Source organism: Lepus europaeus, chromosome 1 (genome assembly GCF_033115175.1).
Source record: "Lepus europaeus isolate LE1 chromosome 1, mLepTim1.pri, whole genome shotgun sequence".
NCBI lineage: Eukaryota > Metazoa > Chordata > Mammalia > Lagomorpha > Leporidae > Lepus > Lepus europaeus.
The window spans coordinates 109,981,431-110,001,670 of NC_084827.1; the positions used below are offsets into that span (position 1 = coordinate 109,981,431).

General features: G+C 38.6%; 1 protein-coding gene across 1 annotated transcript in view; it reads left to right on the top strand.

Annotated features, from left to right (window-relative positions):
- XIRP2 (xin actin binding repeat containing 2) overlaps window positions 1-20,240 on the top strand; it is a 371,706-nt gene that overhangs the window by 323,929 nt on the left and 27,537 nt on the right. The window contains exon 4 of the mRNA XM_062187547.1: window positions 2,822-2,959. Within this exon, the coding sequence (XP_062043531.1) occupies window positions 2,822-2,959 (138 nt within the window). The remainder of the gene's footprint in view (window positions 1-2,821; window positions 2,960-20,240) is intronic.

Below are 20,240 nucleotides of genomic sequence, written 5' to 3' on the forward strand. Positions count from 1 at the left end.
ACCACTATTCCACACTTTCGAGGATTCATCTCACTTGGGTGAGGGAGCTGCTGCACTAATATAATAGTAGTGTTAGTACAATTATAAAAATAATAGACTGTATGCATTTTTGCATGTCTGATATGACTGATTCAAGGCATAATGTTAAAGGAAAGGATTGGGTATATATGGCTTTTAATCCACTTGGTAGATGAGAGGGATCCTGTCCAGTATAGGAACTGGTATATCTGTGAAAACACACTTAGTATTGGAATAACCAATCATTAACATAGTTAATGAGGCTTACTAGATTAATTTGCACATGATTAGGATATTGTTCATAGGATCTTAATGATAATTTTTTTAAAAATATTCATTTATTTATTTGAAAACCAGAATTACAGAGAGAGAGAAGGAGAGGCAGAGAGAGAGAGAGAGATGTCTTCCATCCACTGGCTTACTCCCCAATTGGCACCGATCCGAAGCCAGGAGCCAGGAACTTTTTCCAGGTCTTCCACGCAGGTGCAGGGACCCAAGGACTTGGGCCATCTTCCACTGCTTTCATAGGCCATAGTAGAGAGCTGGATCGGAAGTAGAACATCGGGGACTCGAACCAGCGCCCATATGGGATGCTGGGACCGCCGGTGGTAGCTTTACCTGCTACGCCACAGTGCCAGCTCCAGTGATAATTCTTTAATTTCTACTTTTAATTTTTTATTTTTTTTTTATTTTTTGACAGGCAGAGTGGACAGTGAGAGAGAGACAGAGAGAAAGGTCTTCCTTTTGCCGTTGGTTCACCCTCCAATGGCCGCCGCGGTAGCGCGCTGTGGCCGGCGCACCGCGCTGTTCCGATGGCAGGAGCCAGGTGCTTATCCTGGTCTCCCATGGGGTGCAGAGCCCAAGCACTTGGGCCATCCTCCACTGCACTCCCTGGCCACAGCAGAGAGCTGGCCTGGAAGAGGGGCAACCGGGACAGGATCGGTGCCCCGACCGGGACTAGAACCCGGTGTGCCGGCGCCGCAAGGCGGAGGATTAGCCTGTTGAGCCACGGTGCCGGCCTAATTTCTACTTTTAATACTGACATCAACTATGTATGGTCTATCCAGGAAGGCCATTTATATAAATTCAAAAGGTGGAAATGATAAAAGAAATACTGTGTTAATTTGTCCTTCCCTTTCTCTACCTAAAATTTCAAAAGGGATGCCATTCTTTCTCATGATCTTAACATGTATCAAATAGCAGTAATTATTATTTACATTTAAAGTTTCCTGCATAATTTAGGAGAATGTCTACCAATACATAGAAATGTATAGTATCAGTTCTTCACATAGAGCCAATGTGCATATTCTAAAACATTGGATAGTTCATCGAAGTGGGGAAGAATTACCTGTGAAAGGAACCACTTGAGTATTTCCTAATAATGCAAATAATTCTGAGAATAGTTCAGTCTCTAATACTCTAGTATGGGAAAACCCAAAGCTCAAAATAGTCATTGTATTTTTAGTATCTGTTACAGAAATTACATATTTTACTTATGATTCTAGGACCTCAGAAGTCCACAAACTATTGTATGAGAAACTCAGCTTCCGGGCTTGCAGTCAGTTTCAAAGTTTTTAGGTTCCCAGGGTTACAAGAGGACAAGAGCAGACCTCAGGAGATCTGCTCTGATTTGAAGTGTGCTTGAGCCTTCTCCCAGTTGCAGGCAAACATGGAAACTTCCAGGAGAAGGAGGGGTGGGGGGCTGGCATGAGGCCTGATAGCATGAGAGTTGTCATCCAAATTGGGCTTGGAGGCGTGCTGAACTCTGGAGTATGTTGAGTCATCAAAACCAAAGCCATGGAGCTAAGCTACTTCTGTGCTTCCAGAAGGTCCTTAAAAACTGACAGGAGCCCTCAGTGTTTAAGATTTAGGTTGCTTTCAGCGATGTATATTGAAGCCATTTGCTCATCTGTAAAATAACAAGATGAGACTAGACCCCTCCCCCCAATATTAAGACCCTCCCATCCCCGATTCCAACATGCCAGTACTCAGGATTACTGAAGCCCTGGAATAATGTAGTTGCTGTTTTTTGCACCTGTTCTTTGAGGCTAGTGATGAAATCAGACAGATGTAAATTAAAATTCCAGTGCCCACAATATGTCCAAGCTAAAAAACTTAACCAGCTGCCTCAATTCCCTAAGATTTCACTTCCTTATTTGAAAAACTAAGAGGTACCTATATCTCACAGACTACTGAAAGAGTCTATATAGAAAGGTATCTATATCTCACACTAACTGAAATAATATTTACAAATGAGTATATACTAAATCACATAGTACTGTACTTTAACTAAACACTATTGCTACCAATATTGATATCTTTGTGTAAGGGATATTCTGAGGCCTCTTTTTTGTTCATCCTTAATGAATTTAAAAAATCTAGAATGAGACAAAATTATTTTAATAGTTATTCTTGATAATAAGTTGCCTATGTAGATGTTTGATGATGACATTATTGTGTTAAACTTGAATCCATTATTCTAATATCCAATATTAAGTGAGTTATTAGAAAAATACATTCTAAAAGGTCTAATCTGAAGACATAAAAATTATCTGAGATAAGGAAAATGAACTCAATATTTCGAAGAGTCTCCTGATTTTTTATTAAAAGACAAATAAATGAGGAAACAATATGGAGAGACTGTTTTTATTAAGGTTTTCAGTAAAGGACTACTGAAATATGCATGCTGATACCTTTTTAATGTACTTGCTCATCAATAATTGGTAACTATTCAAAAATAGCTGAAGAATCCCATCCTGCACAGAATTAAACCTGAATTTTCCTTTTTCTTAAACTTTCCTAGATGATGGAGGACTCAGAAATGTGCAGAGTGCCTGGTGGTTTGGCCAAGGTGAAGAAACAATTTGAGAAAGACGAGATGACTTCTTCCTGTAATACCTTTTCTCAGTACCAATACCAACACCAGAACAGATCTGAGCAGGTAAAGGATTTGCTGTTGAAGGGTAAATCAGGTGTGGCTGAAAAGCTCTCATTTCAGTGCCTGTATAGAATCTCCCTTCATTTATTTTTACCTCTCATTAACAAGAAGTGTAATTTTTAAATGTTTTAGAAAATGAACTTTAGAGCACATCGATATATTGATTTACTTGCTTGGAGCATTTTGCCACATTTCTAGAAAACCATACTAGAATATCTTCCTCCCAGCTTCTAATGTGTCAGCCATGAATGAAAATTAAATACCCTAGGTTAGTCAACAATAAGTGGAAAGGGTGAGAGTAATTTATTTTAAACTGTCACTTCTAGGTTATAATTCATGATAAACTACCTGCTGGTTGTTTGCATAGATTAAATTTGAGGCATTATTCTGCTGTTTATTGTATAGAGTTTTCTGTTTTCTTAAAACCATCAGAAATTGAGTAGTAGAACCCAGATGCTACATAAAGCCATGCAATGTAACTTTTAAATGTAATCTTATATAAATATTTTCACCATTTCATTACTTCATTATCATATATCAGCACATCTTTGCATGGGGTATAATGACTTTTGAATGTGAGAGTCTATATAATACAACTCATCATACTCAATTTGGAACTTTGAAAAATAGTAATTTCCCCATAAACAGCTGGACTTAGGGCCCTGTTGGTTCTGAGGAGTGAAGTAATGGGTATTTCTGAAATTTTGTAGTGGTGAATAAAACTGGGTAGGTTTTACTCTCATAAATCTACAAGATACATAGAGTTGTCTACATTTTTTAAAAAACAAAGCACTTGACTGTTACTTGTGGCAAGGGAGAGGGAAGTATATCAGGTAGAGTGATTGAAATTTAATATGTGAGCTCATTTGATTTCTTGTTCTGGCTTATTTGGAAAAGCAAAAAATGTACAATATGGGTAATTCAATAAATTTAGAACAAAATTTTTTTCTAATGTTGCCAAAGGAACATAATATAAGTAAGAAATTAAGATGAAGATACGTGTGACCCAGTACCTAGCAGGTGCCACATAGGAGACTTTGAGTGAATCAAGCATAGATATGTGTGCTTACCTAAAATTGATCAGTGCTATAAAATAGAAACATTTTTAATAAATTGAATAGCAGATTCTACATAGAGGTATCAATAGTATAATTATAGACCCTTGCCTATGCAGAACAGTGTGATTGAGTGTAGGACTGTGGGCATTGGAACTTGCAGATATGAGTTCGTACCACCTCTGCCACTTGCCTGCCAAGCGACACACCCAGGACCACCTTTGTGGGTGTGTGATCTTTCCAGTAAATAGTACAAGGACCCATGCTTGCAAGAGCACTATACCCAGTTCAATGCTCTCTGTCTGTACTATGAAATTCTCAGTAACTTTTGCACAGTGGCTAAGGGGACAGGTATTACAGCTGGATACATTGGACCCAAGTCCCTACTCTTTCACTTATTAGCTGGGTAACATAAGATAAGATCCTTCTCTACCTTGGTTTCCTCAATCATAAGTCAAGGCAATAATAATTTCACTTCATGGGCTTTCTTATATGAATAAAGGTGTTAGTATTTATAAAGTGCCTACAAGGATTTCTGGGCCATTGTAAGAACTACACAAGTGTTAGTTTCTTTAAAAAAGTATCACCTCAGGGCCAGTGCTGTAGCATAGTGGGTTAAGCCTCTGCCTATGGTGCCAGCATCCCATGTGGGCACCAGTTTGAGTCCCAGCTGCCCCACTTCCCATCCAGCTCCATGCTAATGCTCTTGGGAAAGCAGCAGAAGATGGCCCAAGTACTTGGGTCCCTGCACGCACACGAGAGACCTGGAAGAAGCTTCTGGCGCCTGGCTTCAGCCTGACCCAGCCCTGGCTGTTGCAGCCATTTAGGGAGTGAACCAGCAGATGGAAGACCTCCCTCTCTCTCTCTGTAACTTGGCCTTTCAAATAAATTAAATGTTTAAAAACAAAAAAGTATCACCTCAAACAGATTTCTTCTTTGAAACTCCTGAGCCTTGTTTCCTCTGTGTGGGCTCATCCTCACCAGGGTTTTCCCCAGAGGTTAGTAAGAGGGATGCATATTAAAGTGTGGAAACACTTTTCCCATAAGTCCTAGGAAGACACCCTCTAGCAGTGAATTGGTTCTGCAAGGAACACTTATACTCATTGCTAAATTGACTGCTATAACCAGAGGCTGATGATGGGCTTAGACCTCTGTGTCCTGTTTACCTAACTGGATATTCTTAGCATGTGATTATCAGTGAAGAATACACCCTGCATAAAAACAAAGCCAAATGCAAATATATATCCACTGTAAGCTCCTTGAAAATGTTCTTTATTATAAGATATTGTCCCTGCTTAGTGAATGTGTGATACTAACCCACGTGAAGGCATTAAAAGAAAGTGCACGCTGCAAGTGTGAATGACATAGGGCTCGGGAACTGTAGTTACATCCCTGGATTTCAGTTTCATTAGGTTTAAACATGATAACACTACAGGATAATTCCATACAGAAAGAATAAACCTATGTCATAATGCAATGCAATGTAAGAATAATACAAAGGCAATCAGTTAGAATAAACTTGTAAACACCATTTTATAGAATGCCAGCTATATGTGCAAGTCTGTGAGAAAATGAAAGAAAAAACTCATTTGTGCCTTTAAAATGATTTCAATTTATAATCCTTATTGTAAGTTGGAGATAAATGTCAAATTTGGTTAAAAAGGCGAAAATGTAGAAAAACTGCATCTTAGATATTCACTTAAACTTCAAAAGCTATCTAAATGCATTAAAGAATTGCTTCATTTATCAGCAGAGATTGAGGACAAGATGTTTCCTAGTAAAGACAGGTAGTTAATTCTGTTCTTACCTAAGATGTTTTCGACTTTGATAGTATTTTCAATCTCTCTGTATGTTGAAGGTGCTTAATGTTTTATCTCTCTGCTAGGTATGCCTGTGACCAGAAAATGTTTATTCTGTTGGCACGTAACAATTAATATTAATTTGGAAATCAAGTCTAGACTTGCCATGCCATATGGTTCTGCCTGTTAGCCTATGGAATATCCTTATGAGCATTAGAAAAAGAACCACACTGGAAAAAGAGCCACACTGGATCCTCATGGGAGAGGGGGAGATAGCAGGACCAGGTCACCTTCTTAAAAGAATAGGTTAGAGGGTCTTTTCGTAGGTTGCCTTGATGGTTACCACTAACCATTTTCACTACTACCCACCTAGATTCTGCATTTCCAAACAGCCATTACTGTTTCCAACAGAAATGAGTAAAACCTAACTCTCTTGAAAGGATCATAAGTCATGCAGCTTTGCTTCATGCTGTCCTTTAGGTTGGAAATATCCAATCCTCTTTTTGTTTTATTTTGTTCTAGGATTGAGCTGTCAGTGTTCTGTGCCAGTGAAAGTCAGGAGCTTGAGGCTCGGACAACTGGGGCAGAAAGGACTACTCAAAGGGGATGGGTTTTATTCACTCACCACAACAGACTGCATTTGGGGAAAACATTCTGAAAAAATCCTCCCTTTCAGCCATAAAAGGGGGTCCTCAAATATGCTGGAGCAGACTATAGGAGAAATGTGTTTTGGGTGTGAAGCTGCCATTCTCTCTCTCTCTCTCTCTCTCTCTCTAGTTCATTTGCTCATTCTGTGGTTTCTGGGGTTTTTTTATAAAGGCTTATTTTTATTTATTTATTTGAAAGAGTGACAGAGAGATGCAGAGATGAGGGAGAGACAAAGAGGGGGAGAGAAAGACATCTTTCACCCACTTGTTTACTTCCCAAATGCCCATAGCTGCCAGTGCTGGGTCAGGCCAAAGGCAGGAGCCAGCAGCTCCATACAGGGTCTCTCGAGTGGATGGCAGGAACCCAAGTATTGGCCTTCATTTGCTGCCTTCCCAGGTACATTAGCAGGAAGCTGGACGGAAGCCAGAACTCAAGCCAGCACTCTGATATCAGATGTGGGCATCCTGAGCAACCACTTAATCTACTGTGCCACAACTCTTGGCCCTGGTTTCTGAGTTTTTTGAAGAACTTTCTTCTGTTTTTTTCTTTAGTGCTTCATTAAGGTTTAACTTGAATATCATAAAATTCACCCATTTGATGAATACAATCCCATGACTGTTTTGTGTATTTACAGAGTTGTGGAGTATCACTATAATCTTATTTTTAAATATTCTCATCCCCTAAAACACTTTATCTCAAATAAAAGTCTGGAACTTTGTACTATATTCTCGCACTCAAGGGTTGACTTTCATTTTTTACATGGATTTTCTCTCAGTTTCTTTTTCTGTGTTTATGCAAGGCTGAAGAACTCTATGTATTAATTGTGAAGCCCTGGAAGCCATTTCTTTTCTGGAATTGCTTTGTTTTTTTCTTTCTGTTAGGTGGCTTCAATACAATAGAGCAGATAGAGCTCCAAATTTTTGGAAATAATCAGTGCAATCCAGGGTGCAGGGATTGTTTTCATGTAAGGTCACTGCACTGAGTCCATGTCAACAAAGGCACCCTGACCCTCTCACACCGCCTCCAGCCCTGATGTGCAGGGGAACAGTATGTACCTTTCCACATACCTCTGACGCCACAGAAATCTGAATGTAAACATTGGTACTTTGTAAGATTATGTGGATTTGGAACAATCTCTAGACAATTTTAGATTAATAGAAAACATTTCTGACAACTTGTGACAGATGTAATCTGACATCTGTGTGTTTTAAACTCTATAAAGGTGGCCTATAATTATTTTCTAGCCAACCAAATGTATTTTAATCAGTTAAATGTCTATATTGCAAAGCATTTCTCATATAAGTGCTTTAAAAATACCTTTAGCTTCTTCCTGCACGCATAATTTCTCAAGGTAATAGATTGTTATTAAAAGTCCAAGTCTAACCTAGATCTCTGTCAATGCACAAGCCTATCACTGAGGGTATCTCTTGCATTATCTTTTAACTATATGTGCTACTTTAAAATGACTATTTTACCTTAAAGTAGTCCCACATGAAATGAGGCAATCTGGAATTAACGGTTAGGTCTGCAACCTCCAGCATCAGACAGCCCGGGTTATAATACCGAGTTAGCCAACTAAATTCTTCTATAAAATGAGAACAAAGAATAGGGTCATTTTAAGAATAAAGAGATGATCCTTGTAAAATTCTTGGTGTATGCCTAGTGTATATTATGTGGTCAGTGAACACCAGCTATTATCATAAGTGCTACTATCACTAAAGCCAAAATAGGACATGACCAAATCATAAACACTATTGAATTGAAACACTATTGAATATGTGTAAAAAGGCAGAAGGACTACCTTGTCTTGTAAGCTTTCTTTTCAATTATTTAGCCCTGGGAGGCTATCATTCCTTAGACGCTCTGTAGGTGATGAAAGATTATCTTAAAATGAGAATACCACTATAAGCTCAGGTTGTTCTGGAGTAGTGAGTAACACTATTTCTTATTTTGAAAATTAGTATAGCAGGTGTTCTTTTGAGGAAAAAAATCCTAACCCTGACTCTAAGAAATGGCAAGATGAGTTCACCCTCTAAGAGCGCCAAGCAGAGAGATATGTTGAAAACCTAATCTGTGCGGGTCCACTGCACTGCCAGGATGCCTCTGGGAAACCAAGTGTAGTTATATAGTGAGAGCAGATGAAGAACGTAGCATTTGTTTTTGTTTTTTAACTTTTATTTAATGAATATAAATTTCCAAAGTACAGCTTATGGATTACAATGGCTTCCCCCTCCCATAACTTCTCTCCCACCCACAACCCTCCCCTCTCCCGCTCCCTCTCCCCTTCCATTCACATCAAGATTCATTTTCAATTCTCTTTATATACGGAAGATCAGTTTAGTATATATTAAGTAAAGATTTCAACAGTTTGCACCCACACAGAAACATAAAGTGAAACATACTGTTTGAGTACTAGTTATAGCATTAAATCACAATGTACAGCACATTAAGGACAGAGATCCTACATGAAGAGTAAGTGCACAGTGACTCCTGTTGTTGACCCAACAAATTGACACTCTAGTTTATGGCTCCAGTAACCATCCTAGGCTGTCGTCATGAGTTGCCAAGGCTATGGAAGCCTTTTGAGTTCGCCAGCTCTGATCATATTTAGACAAGGTCATAGTCAAAGAGGAAGTTCTCTCCTCCCTTCAGAGAAAGGTACCTCCTTCTTGATGACCTGTTCTTTCCACTGGGATCTCACTCGCAGAGATCTTTCATTCATTTAGGTTTTTTTGTTTTGTTTTGTTTTGTTTTTTTTGCCAGAGTGTCTTGGCTTTCCATGCCTGAAATACTGTCATGGGCTTTTCGGCCGGATCCGAAGTAGCATTTGTTTTTGAAGACTGCATTATTCATAACATTGTAACAAGATGTACTGTGAGGAACATAATAAAGTTAATATAAAATTAAATCAGTAGAATAGAAAAAAACTATACTGCTTGCATAAGAAAAAAATTAAGAAAGAGTTGAGAATGTTTTCTTTTCCATTTCTGTAAGTATGAGTGTAGTGTATTGATGTTAGTGTACATGTCTGAGGTGATGGAGGGAGAAAAAGAGAAGGACTTGTAAGGGGAAGAACCTACCTCATGACATTTTATGGTTTGTGCAGTTGGAACAATAAACAAAAATATATTTATATAATTGCCTTAAAATATAACTAGTGCTTGTTCCACTCACAATGCTATTATGTACAAAAACTAAAGAAGGAGGGCCTCTACTTGACAGAGAGCCGTGTCTTTCCACTTGATTCAGCCGAGGGAATCATCCCGGCCTTTCTCCAGATAGGTTGGAGCAGACACTCAAACCTGCCACACACTGAGTGAGGCTCCCAGTGTGGCCTCAAAAGACATGGCACAGACCTTATCCCCAAAAAGCACATAAATAAGATCCATAGGCAAACTATATGTAACAGTCTTTTGCTGTTAAAAATTAAAACTCCCATAACAAATCTTTCACTGTTTTTTCTATCCAAATCCAAGCCCTTTCATCTGTTTGTCCTCTACAGCGCTGTTTCTGCCCCTATGGCCAAGTAAGCTTTGGTGATGTAAGCATACAGTAAGATTAACTATTTAATGCTGACTCTGAATCAGAAGACCAAAATTTTGCTAAATAAAGTACAATGGCCATCGTCAATTATCATTGGTAGCACCCATGCAGCCAGAACTGCCCAAGGTAGCTAGTGCAAAATTCAGCTGACTGAAATCACCTATAAAACGAATAACCCAGCTCCCGACTATGCCATACAATAATCCAGCTCTGCTCAGTTTTCCTTTGAGCTGAGTAAGAAGTGGAAGTGCAAGAAGAAGTGATCCAGTTGTGAGTTTGTAGATGCATGTTTCCTGGACTGACTTCTTTCCCTTACTCTTGCATTCCAAACTGTCTGTGCCATGGTTGAGAATGTCCTATTCATTACTGCTTCTCAAATCTGCCCATGGTGCTTCTGCCTTGCCATTTTGTGGGAGGTTACCTCTTGGTATCCAATCTCTGTTTCCTCTCTTCCTGACACATCCACCTTCCTGTAGCTCTACAGCTCATGCAGAATCCTATACACTTTTCTGTGGGAATTGAATCCATAGAATGATATACTGTGAAAAAATTTCCTTGCTCAAGTTATGAAGTAAATTAAGTGCATTTAGAATGCCTGCACCAACTATAGAGAAAATGAAAGCAAAGACACAAATCAAATCACGTAAGAAGTCATATTTCACAAGATGAAATGTAGAAAGGCCTTCTGTAAAAGCCATTAATTTTTCCCCTGCCTCCCACAAGGGCTGCTTGCAACTGACAGGTCTAGAAATGCATCCCATACTCATAAAACCCTCCTACCTTCTCTAACCCAAGCATTCCTTGCAATAAGCTCTAGTATGTAGTGGTCATGCATTTCCTCATGTCCCCTGTCCAATAGTTCCCATATCTCCTAGGCCTAAAGCAGGGCATCTTACATCACCTCCTACCCCTACCTTGATTGTGTAAGTATCCTGTTGGGCTGTTAGGATGGAGCATAAAAGTCTCAGTAGGAGTTCAGGGCATCTTAGCCCTCTTCGACATGAGCTATACACTATAATTCCCCAGGCAACCAAGCTAATTCTGATTTAATTGTTCTGGAGCATGGTCAGGGATCAGGGAATTTTAATTCTCCAGGTGATTGTAAAGCACAACAATGAATATGACAGGGCAAACCTGAGTGAGAAATTGTTTACCCAGAGCTGATCACACCTGTTTCTGATCAGAGGCATTGTCACATACACAACATATTCTGTCCCCCACTCTAACAGTAGGGACCTTCTATTTATGCTACATTTTATTTGAGGTGCCTATTGCAACCAAAGACTAGAACATAAAACTGGAGAATACAGAGAAAGCAAGTGTTTAAAGAAATCATAGTGACAATAATAATTACTAATGAACCAAGCAAGCAATTTATTAATTCCTCAACTCCAGCTAACTCCTCTGTTAATAGCAGATCATATAGAGAGTGGAGTTTTTCATATATGTGTAATATATTAGAATTTTAAAAATAAACTGAGAGAATGTTAGAAATTAACTGAAGACAGATATAATAAAACATCAAAAATAAAGCAATAGAACAAAAAAACCTAATGGAATTAAGTTGTTAGATTAATATACAAACAATTAATTAGTTGGAATTCCATTCCTTATTAGTGATACCATTTTTATGAAAAATTTACACCTATATTAAACAATCTCTCTTCAGTTTGTTCCTTTGATATTTATATACCAATAATGTTGTTTTATGGAAGACATAGAGCTTTACTTAACTATAAGGGAAAACCTTGTTAAATAATATACATATATTCACAGTCATTTTGTTCTCTGTATAACTAAACCACTGTGTGGTCCTTCCCTCGGATACAGAATATGCTCATAAAATATAGCAATACTGTCTTCTGTGACCTACTAACATCAATCACATTACTTTATAGCCATACACTGTAACTCTCAACCTCTGCTGTCCCCAGATGAAGTTAATGGTAATGGCTGAGGCGTGACATGGTCCCTTTGCACCTTGCTGAAGCTGCACCTTCAGCTTCTTTCTTTAGAACTTGTTGTTATGAGTCATCCTGCTGGTGCATTTAGGAATTCACTCTTCCCTCCCTTGTGGGGACCAGTACAGCACAAAGGGAAGTTCATTCTAACCCCACATGGTGAAGACACAGGTAGTACGCATGCCCGGCCCTTTGGTTGAAACCTAATTTCATGGAGAAATAGTGTTTATCCTAGATTTCTCTTCTATGCCAAAAAAAAAAAAAAAGCTAGATGAACTAATCTCCCAGTTGTTCACAGAATTTTAAAAATATTAACATATGGCCGGCGCCGCGGCTCACTAGGCTAATCCTCTGCCTTGCGGCGCCGGCACACCAGGTTCTAGTCCCGGTCGGGGTGCCAGATTCTGTCCCAGTTGCCCCTCTTCCAGGCCAGCTCTCTGCTGTGGCCTGGGAGTGCAGTGGAGGATGGCCCAAGTCCTTGGGCCCTGCACCCCATGGGAGACCAGAAGAAGCACCTGGCTCCTGCCTTCGGATCAGCACGGTACACAGGCTGCAGCGCACCAGCTATGGTGGCCATTGGAGGGTGAACCAACGGCAAAGGAAGACCTTTCTCTCTGTCTCATTCTCTCTCACTGTCCACTCTGCCTGTCAAAAAATTTAAAAAAAAAATTAACATATGGAGGCTACCTTTGCCCTGTTTCCCAGGGAGTCAGCACCTCAGTGAATACTACGGGCACCCATAAGTAAAAGGAGTTGCAAACTCAGAGTCAAGTGTTGTCAAGAAAATCTGATTTGGTTGGTCCTCTCTCTAGGATTCATCTTGCTTTGTCTCCAAAATAGAATATGTAGGAGCAATGTTTACCCCAATTATTGCCATTCCACGACTACAGCTTCTCTTCTTAATAGTATTGTGGGTCTTCTGTTTCTTTACACCTATTTATTCTTATAGAATTCATTTTCAAATTCATTTAGAGAGCAAAACAGCACTCACAGATATATTCTGCACCCCTTTAAAGCAAAATGAATTGAGATTGCTTTGGGAAAAAAATCGTGGTGTTGTTATTATCACAGGGTTCCTTTGATGAAGTGATGCCTGAATCTTTTCCCCAAAGATACAAGGTCACTGCAGAGGTTGTCAGTGCTTGAGTAAGTGATTTAAACAAATATTCAATGTTGATAAAGTTGTAAAATATAGGTCTTTTGCCATAATAGAATTTTCTGTCTTTTATCAGGAGGGTAGACTTTTTTTTTTTTTTTTTTTGATGCCTGAACGGGGACTTGAACAAGAGTAGACATTTAAGGAAAGTTGAAATAGAAGAATATCCCAATTCCTGTATGAAGGTTCAAATTAGCATAGAAATGCTATCTTTTGTAAATTATATTGAAAAAATTATCAAGTGTACAGATAATATTTTCTGATATACTAATTAAATTGACTATATTTTCAAATTGTTATAATGGATTGGCAGTCACAGAATCAAAATATCTTAGATGTTAGTCTTCTGTGAGATGTAAGGAAAATAGGACAATGAAAGTAATCATTAAAGTGATAGGGTGATAGACTCTGCATGCTGGTAGAATTTATTGAAATCCACAAAATATTTTCCACATAGCTACTTTTATGATAAATGGGTGTTTATTGTAAATACTTGACATCAGAATATATATTATCTCTTTCTGCTTCTTCTGAGTCTGTATTTCTCAAAATAAACCCATCCTCATGGATCCTTGGAAAAGAATGGATTAAGTCCAACTTGTGTACTCTTTTGGATGTTCATCTAGTTATTGATTTGCATAATTACAATTGTCATACTAACAAAAGCTGGAAAAATAAAAGGCTTGGGAGAAGCAAGAGACAGAAGCTTTGTCCTTAGCATCATACTATTGTAGAGATATGTTTGGGAAGTTCTTCCTTTTTTTAGCTCCTTCAGAAACCTCATAATATTTCGTTTTCTTTTTTTCTTTTTTCTTTTTTTTTTTTTTTTTTTTTGACAGGCAGAGTTAGACAGTGAGAAAGAGAGACAGAGAGAAAGGTCTTCCTTTTCTGTTGATTCACCCCCAAATGGCCACTACAGCTGGCGCGCTGCAGCCAGCATGCTGCACCAATTCGAAGCCAGGAGCCAGGTGCTTCTCCTTGTCTCCCTTGTGAGTGCAGGGCCCAAGCACTTGGGCCATCTTCCACTGCCTTCCCGGGCCACAGCAGAGAGCTGGACTGGAAGAGGAGCAACTGGGACAGAATCCAGCGCCCCGACCAGGACTAGAACCCCAGGGTACTCGCGCCACAGGTGGAGGATTAGCCTCGTGAGCCACGGCGCTGGCCAAGATTTTATTTTCTTGTCACAGCCTTTTTGCTGGCTGCTTCTTTACCCTTCTTCCCTAAGTGATGTGCATAGGAATGCTAAGGTATAGCTGTTCACTTCTTTAAGAGTGAATGGAGACTCCTCATTTCCCTCCCCATCAGGAGGAACAGAGACATTATTTTTTTGTGTGTATTCTATACTTTATTTTATTTAAGAAATACAAACTTCATGCATCTCATATATACAAATTCAAGAACATAGTGATTCTTCCCTCTGTCCTGCCCATACTCCTACACTTTTTTCTCCTCCCTCTCCCATTCCTATTCTTATTATTTACAAAGAACTATTTTCAGTTAACTTTCTGCTTGTAAGGTTAACCCTACACAAATAGAGAGTTCAACAAATAGTATTAAAAAAAACCCACAAACAAACAAAAAAACATTGTTCCTCAACAGTCAAAACAAAGGATGTTCAAAATCATTGCATCACAAAGTCTCGATTTCACTGATGGTAGACATCATAAATCAACCACTAGAACAACACCAGCAGGGGAAGCCAAGAGCTCACCTGATCTTTCTTTTCCTTGAGTAAATCCCAGTGCCCTCCAGAGACAATAGTATTCCTGCTATGACATTAGAAATTCATTAATTGTTCTCTGAGAATTATGATACTCCAATACAGTGATTGAGCATACTGCAACGTTTAGAAACATTTGAGGGAGATTGGGGTGGGAGTGCGGGAGAAACTTCAAAGAAGTCAATACAGTACTTTAGGATAGGGATCAATTTATGAGGTGCTTATCATCAGCATTTAGTATCATCATAAAAATGTTAACAAAAAATTTCCCCAAGCCACATTTTGTTTATTTCTCCCTCCCTAACTTCCTCTCCTCTCTCTCATACCCTCCTCCTCCTACCCTCCCTTCCCTCTCTTTCTTCCTTCCTTCCTTTCTCTCTCTTTCTTTACTTTTTCTTTCTTTTCTTTCCTTCCTTCCTTCCTTCCCTTCCTTCCTTCCTTCCTTCCTTCCTTTCTCTCTTTCTTTCTTTCTTTCTTTCTTTCTTTCTTTCTTTCTTTCTTTCTTTCTTTCTTTCTTTCTTTCTTTCTTTCTTTCTTTCTTTCTTCCTATCAAGAATGTTTTATTCTTACCTCAACTCCTTTTCCTCCTATTCCTTATAATGTAGGGCTTTCATTATTGTATAGGGAATTGTGGTAATGACAAAGTAGATCATCAAGCCTGTAATCTAAGTACACCACAAATGCATGTTGAATTTAGAATATGCCATTTATTGATTTTAGGTGTAAAATATGCTTCTTCAAAATATCTAGCCAATGAGATTCTAATTAATATACTATATTCATGATTTGTCTTTATTTTAAAATTACACAAAAAATTCTCCTTAAATTCCTTATACTGGTTGATATTTAAAAAGTTTGCTAAAGTGGTAGAATTTTAAAGAAATGTGAGGTTATTCAGGTTTAAAGAATTTTCATACTTATCAACACTCTATCAGTGGCAACCATTCCTGTCATCTCAGTGCTGCTTCAACATCTGTCTCAGGCATTTACCAAAGGGAATACCAAGTGAGGCTGCATTAGTTATGATTTATTGACCCGATTTCTCACTTGAATTGATGATCAACTCCACCCCTAACTTAACATTCCTGTTTGTTGCTCCAATCTCTTTTCATTTCCCAAGCACTGGTAGATGCATTCACCAGAGCAATTACAACTAATTTCTTTTCAGTTGTTCCAGTGTTCCTTGTTTTAAAAAATCAGATTAATGCATTTTTAGTCACAATGAATATCTGCCCCAAAATGCCTTGTTTGCATGGATAGCCTAACACTTAGATCAGAACCAACGGTGTTCTTCTCCTCCTCCTCCATTACTTCTCTTCCTCCTTTTCCTCCTCCTCCTCTTCCTCATCCTCCTTCTTCCTTCTTGTTTGCATTTTATATAAGGTTTAGAATGCCATCCTTCCAAGTTAAAAAGATTTATAGCCATGAAGATCAAGGAACAGTGAAGGAAGGAAGGAAGTTTGTACAATAGGAACTTTTTATAACACTCTTAGTAGGCAAATTGTTTAGTTCAGAGTCTTCCTACATGTCATTGTAATATCACATGACATATACATAGCCAAGGAATAAGCCCAAATGGGTTTCATTGTAAGACTTAAATTGTGCTTTCTGCTATATAATCTACTGCCAAAAATGAGTGATACACCTTTGCTTGTTTATTTAACTGGTTTCCATTTTGTTGAGAAGACCTCAGTTTTTTGTCAATAATATAGTTTTCACTTTTTGTACATCTTAACCACCTTCTATTACATAACCCCATGAGGGAGAACCAGCTACTACCAGGGGATATTGATAGTACCAAACACTCACTCTTTTAGACTTCCTGGGATAAAGGACCCACACCAGTGGGCCACACTTTACTTATCAGTGATCACCAGCTCAGGTTTTGTATTTGAAGTTAGAGACATGAGAAGCAAGGACCACTCAGAAGCAATTTTGGCTGGTGGCAGGAGATTAGCTACATCTATTTCAAGAAATAACTATTCCAGAAGCAACATCCCATTCACTTTACTGATAGCACCAGCAGCACCCAGTGGTACAATAAGGGTACATTTGCTGGACAACTCTGCAACTATATTCTGTAATTTTACTGGCTACAAATTCTCTGAGTCTTAATTCCTAGTGTCCTGCAGATTACTTGAGATGCACTCCCCACCCCTGACACATAATGTTTCCTTTTTTTTAATACAGACTCCAGTGCTTAAAACCAGGAATTGTGATTGATAAGAAAATAGTTTGCAAATGTTAATGTTCTCTAGTGTCAATATGAGAGTCACACAGCAATACCTTTAGGAAAAGACTAGGTGTGGAAAAAATTATATAAAGGTATATTAAATTACTATGAATTGATAGCTCACTAAATATTTCATGAAAGAAGAACACAGGAAAACTGGGTAGGTGATCACAAACCCACTCTTTGCTGTATTTCTTCAGAATAGTTTCATGCCCTACGGACCAAAATGTTTTGGAACTGTCATAACATGTACAGGCTCCTATTTCTTCTATCACTTTGAGTAAATCCCCAAATATACTACATTTCCAATGGACAAATATTGAACTTAAGGAGACTGGATTTTTCTTTAGCTGCTTGACTTAAGTGTATAATGAACTCTGGTAAAATGCATGACATAGCCACAATCTACTTTCATTTAATCTTTTTTTTTCTGCCTTAATTATGACTGTGCCCTATAATATTAACAATTTTAATAAAAATTAAATGACTGTGTCCTGTAATATTAAAAATTTTAGACCAGTGCCGCAGCTCAATAGGCTAATCCTCTGCCTTGCGGCGCCAGCACACCGGATTCTGTCCCGGTTGCTCCTCTTCCAGTCCAGCTCTCTGCTGTGGCCCAGGAGTACAGTGAAGGATGACCCAAATGCTTGGGCCCTGCACCTGCGTGGGAGACCAGGAGGAAACACCTGGCTCCTGGCTTCAGATTAGCGCAGTGTGCCGGCCGCAGCAGCCATTAGGGGGTGAACCAACGGAAAAGGAAGATCTTTCTCTTTTCTCTCTGTCTCTCTCTCTCACTGTCCACTCTGCCTATCAAAAAAAAAAAAATTAAGTGTGCAATAAATATTTAAGTAAAAATAGAAAGCACTAATGTAGCACGTGTGAGCCATGTTTTATATATAATTATATGTATATATGTATAGACGTTTCCATTTCTCAATAATCTTCTAAGATAGGCAGTGTTATTACTCTTGTTTTACTGATCAAGAAATGGATACATGGAAGTGCTAAGCAACTTTGCTGAAGAAAAGGAGTAAATGTTATGCCAACCTAGGAAGGCTGACTCTATAGCCTGTGTCTTATATTTGCTTGTTTATTTATTCAGCTGATAATCTTTATGTACTCGGGGCCCGGCGCCATGCCTCACTTGATTAATCCTCTGCCTGTGGTGCCGGCATCCCATATGGGCACCGGGTTCTAGGCTCAGTTGCTGCTCTTCCAGTCCAGCTCTCTGCTGTGGCCCGGGAAGGCAATGGAGAATGGCCCAAGTTCTTGGGCCCCTGCACCCATATAGGAAACCAGGAGTAAGCACCTGGCTCCTGGCTTCAGATCAGCGTAGCTCTGGCCCTAGCGGCCATTTGGGGGGTGAACCAACAGAAGGAAGACCTTTCTCTCTGCCTCTGTCTCACTGTCTAACTCTGTCAAATAAATAAAAAAGAAAAAATCATTATGTACTCACCATATGTCAGGTACAAAAGGTTTAATGATGAGTGTTACATTATTTTTCATCAATCATGGAGCTCACTCTATCATGGAGAGTATATAACAAATAATAACAAGTGCACATGGTAGAGTCTGTGTTATAAAACACCAGTGAGGCTCCTTGGGACTGAAGAAAGCTGTATAAACTGTAATCTGAGTGAAAGAGAGTCAGGAAGGATTTCTCAGGAGAAAGAATGCTTCCATTGAGACTTGAAGGGTTTTTTTTGTTGTTGTTGTTGTTGTTTTTTGCATATAGAATATATTCCAGACAAAAGAACAAATTATGCCAAAAGGTAAAATAGCATGATGTATTTGTAAAAATATGAAGAAATCAAGCTGGAGATATAGGCAATAGCCAGATAATAGAGAAAATTATAAGCCATGTTCAAGAATTTTCACTTCATTCTAAGGTAATCAAGAGCCATTGAGAAAACTTAAGCAGGGGAGTAAGATGAATAGATATGCCTTTAAGAAAGAATATTCTAGATATATGGGATTGATATGAAGGAGGTTAAGGTTAGACAGAAGAAGATAATTTAGAAGACAAGTGAAGTAGTCCAAATTAAACAAGTAAGGAGTGGAATGGGTCGTAAATTCTAGGGTAGAGAGGGCACTACTACATTTCCATATGCAAGAGGTATTTAAGTATCACTGGCAGGACTCAAAAATCCACTGGATGATTTCTTTTACTTTGGTTTGTATTAATTTGCATAAAATAAATGTTACCACTAGTATTCTTTTTCTTTAAAACACTTTAATTTTTTTTGCAGACTTTTTTATCGGTAATTTCCCTACTTAAGTTTCAACCTCTTTTGATTTACTTTTATGTTTATTTACATTGTAGTGCTGCTTTGGTTTTAAGAAGTTTTCTATGTTGGATTGGAATGTTGCACAAATATATATTAACATATGTCTACATAAAACTTCTAAAAAGCATCCTTTATTTATTGCAAATTGAATGTTTTTATGTAAGTTGCTCTTTACTTTGTCAAATAAATATTATTTATAGAGCTAAAATGTTCGATGACCCAGTTGGGAGTGCATCCTTTATGTGTTCATTTTATGAGTCTTCAGCATTTTTAGACTGTGGAATATGGCTCTATAAATAATAGTTTTGGAGAAGAAGAGGACAGTTAGATTTCTAGAAGTTAAAGCTGTCTTATCTAGAATTCTCCTTTTCTGAAAACCAAAATTCTCACTTTTCAACTAAGTGTATTTTATAAAAATGCTGTTTTCTCCTTATAGCTAAATATAACTGAAGCATAATTGCTGTAAGTCAAGAAAGAGTGGAAGTTAATTGATGAGAATACTTCTCTGAAATGTATGCAGTAATCCTGCATTGTTCATGTGTCTATATGTATTTAGAATTCTTATTTCCAGAGAATATCAAGCTAAGTGAGCCTTGGTTTGCCATTAAATATAACTGTATATATTTACAAATAGTATATAGCTAGGTAGGTAGACAGACGATCAGATAAACTTACTAAAACAATACTGACGGCCGGCGCCGCGGCTCAATAGGCTAATCCTCCTCTTGCGGCGCCGGCACACTGCGTTCTAGTCCCGGTCAGGGCTCCGGATTCTGTCCCAGTTGCCCCTCTTCCAGTCCAGCTCCCTGCTGTGGCCCAGGAGTGCAGTGGAGGATGGCCCAAGTGCTTGGGCGCTGCACCCCATGGGAGACCAGGAGAAG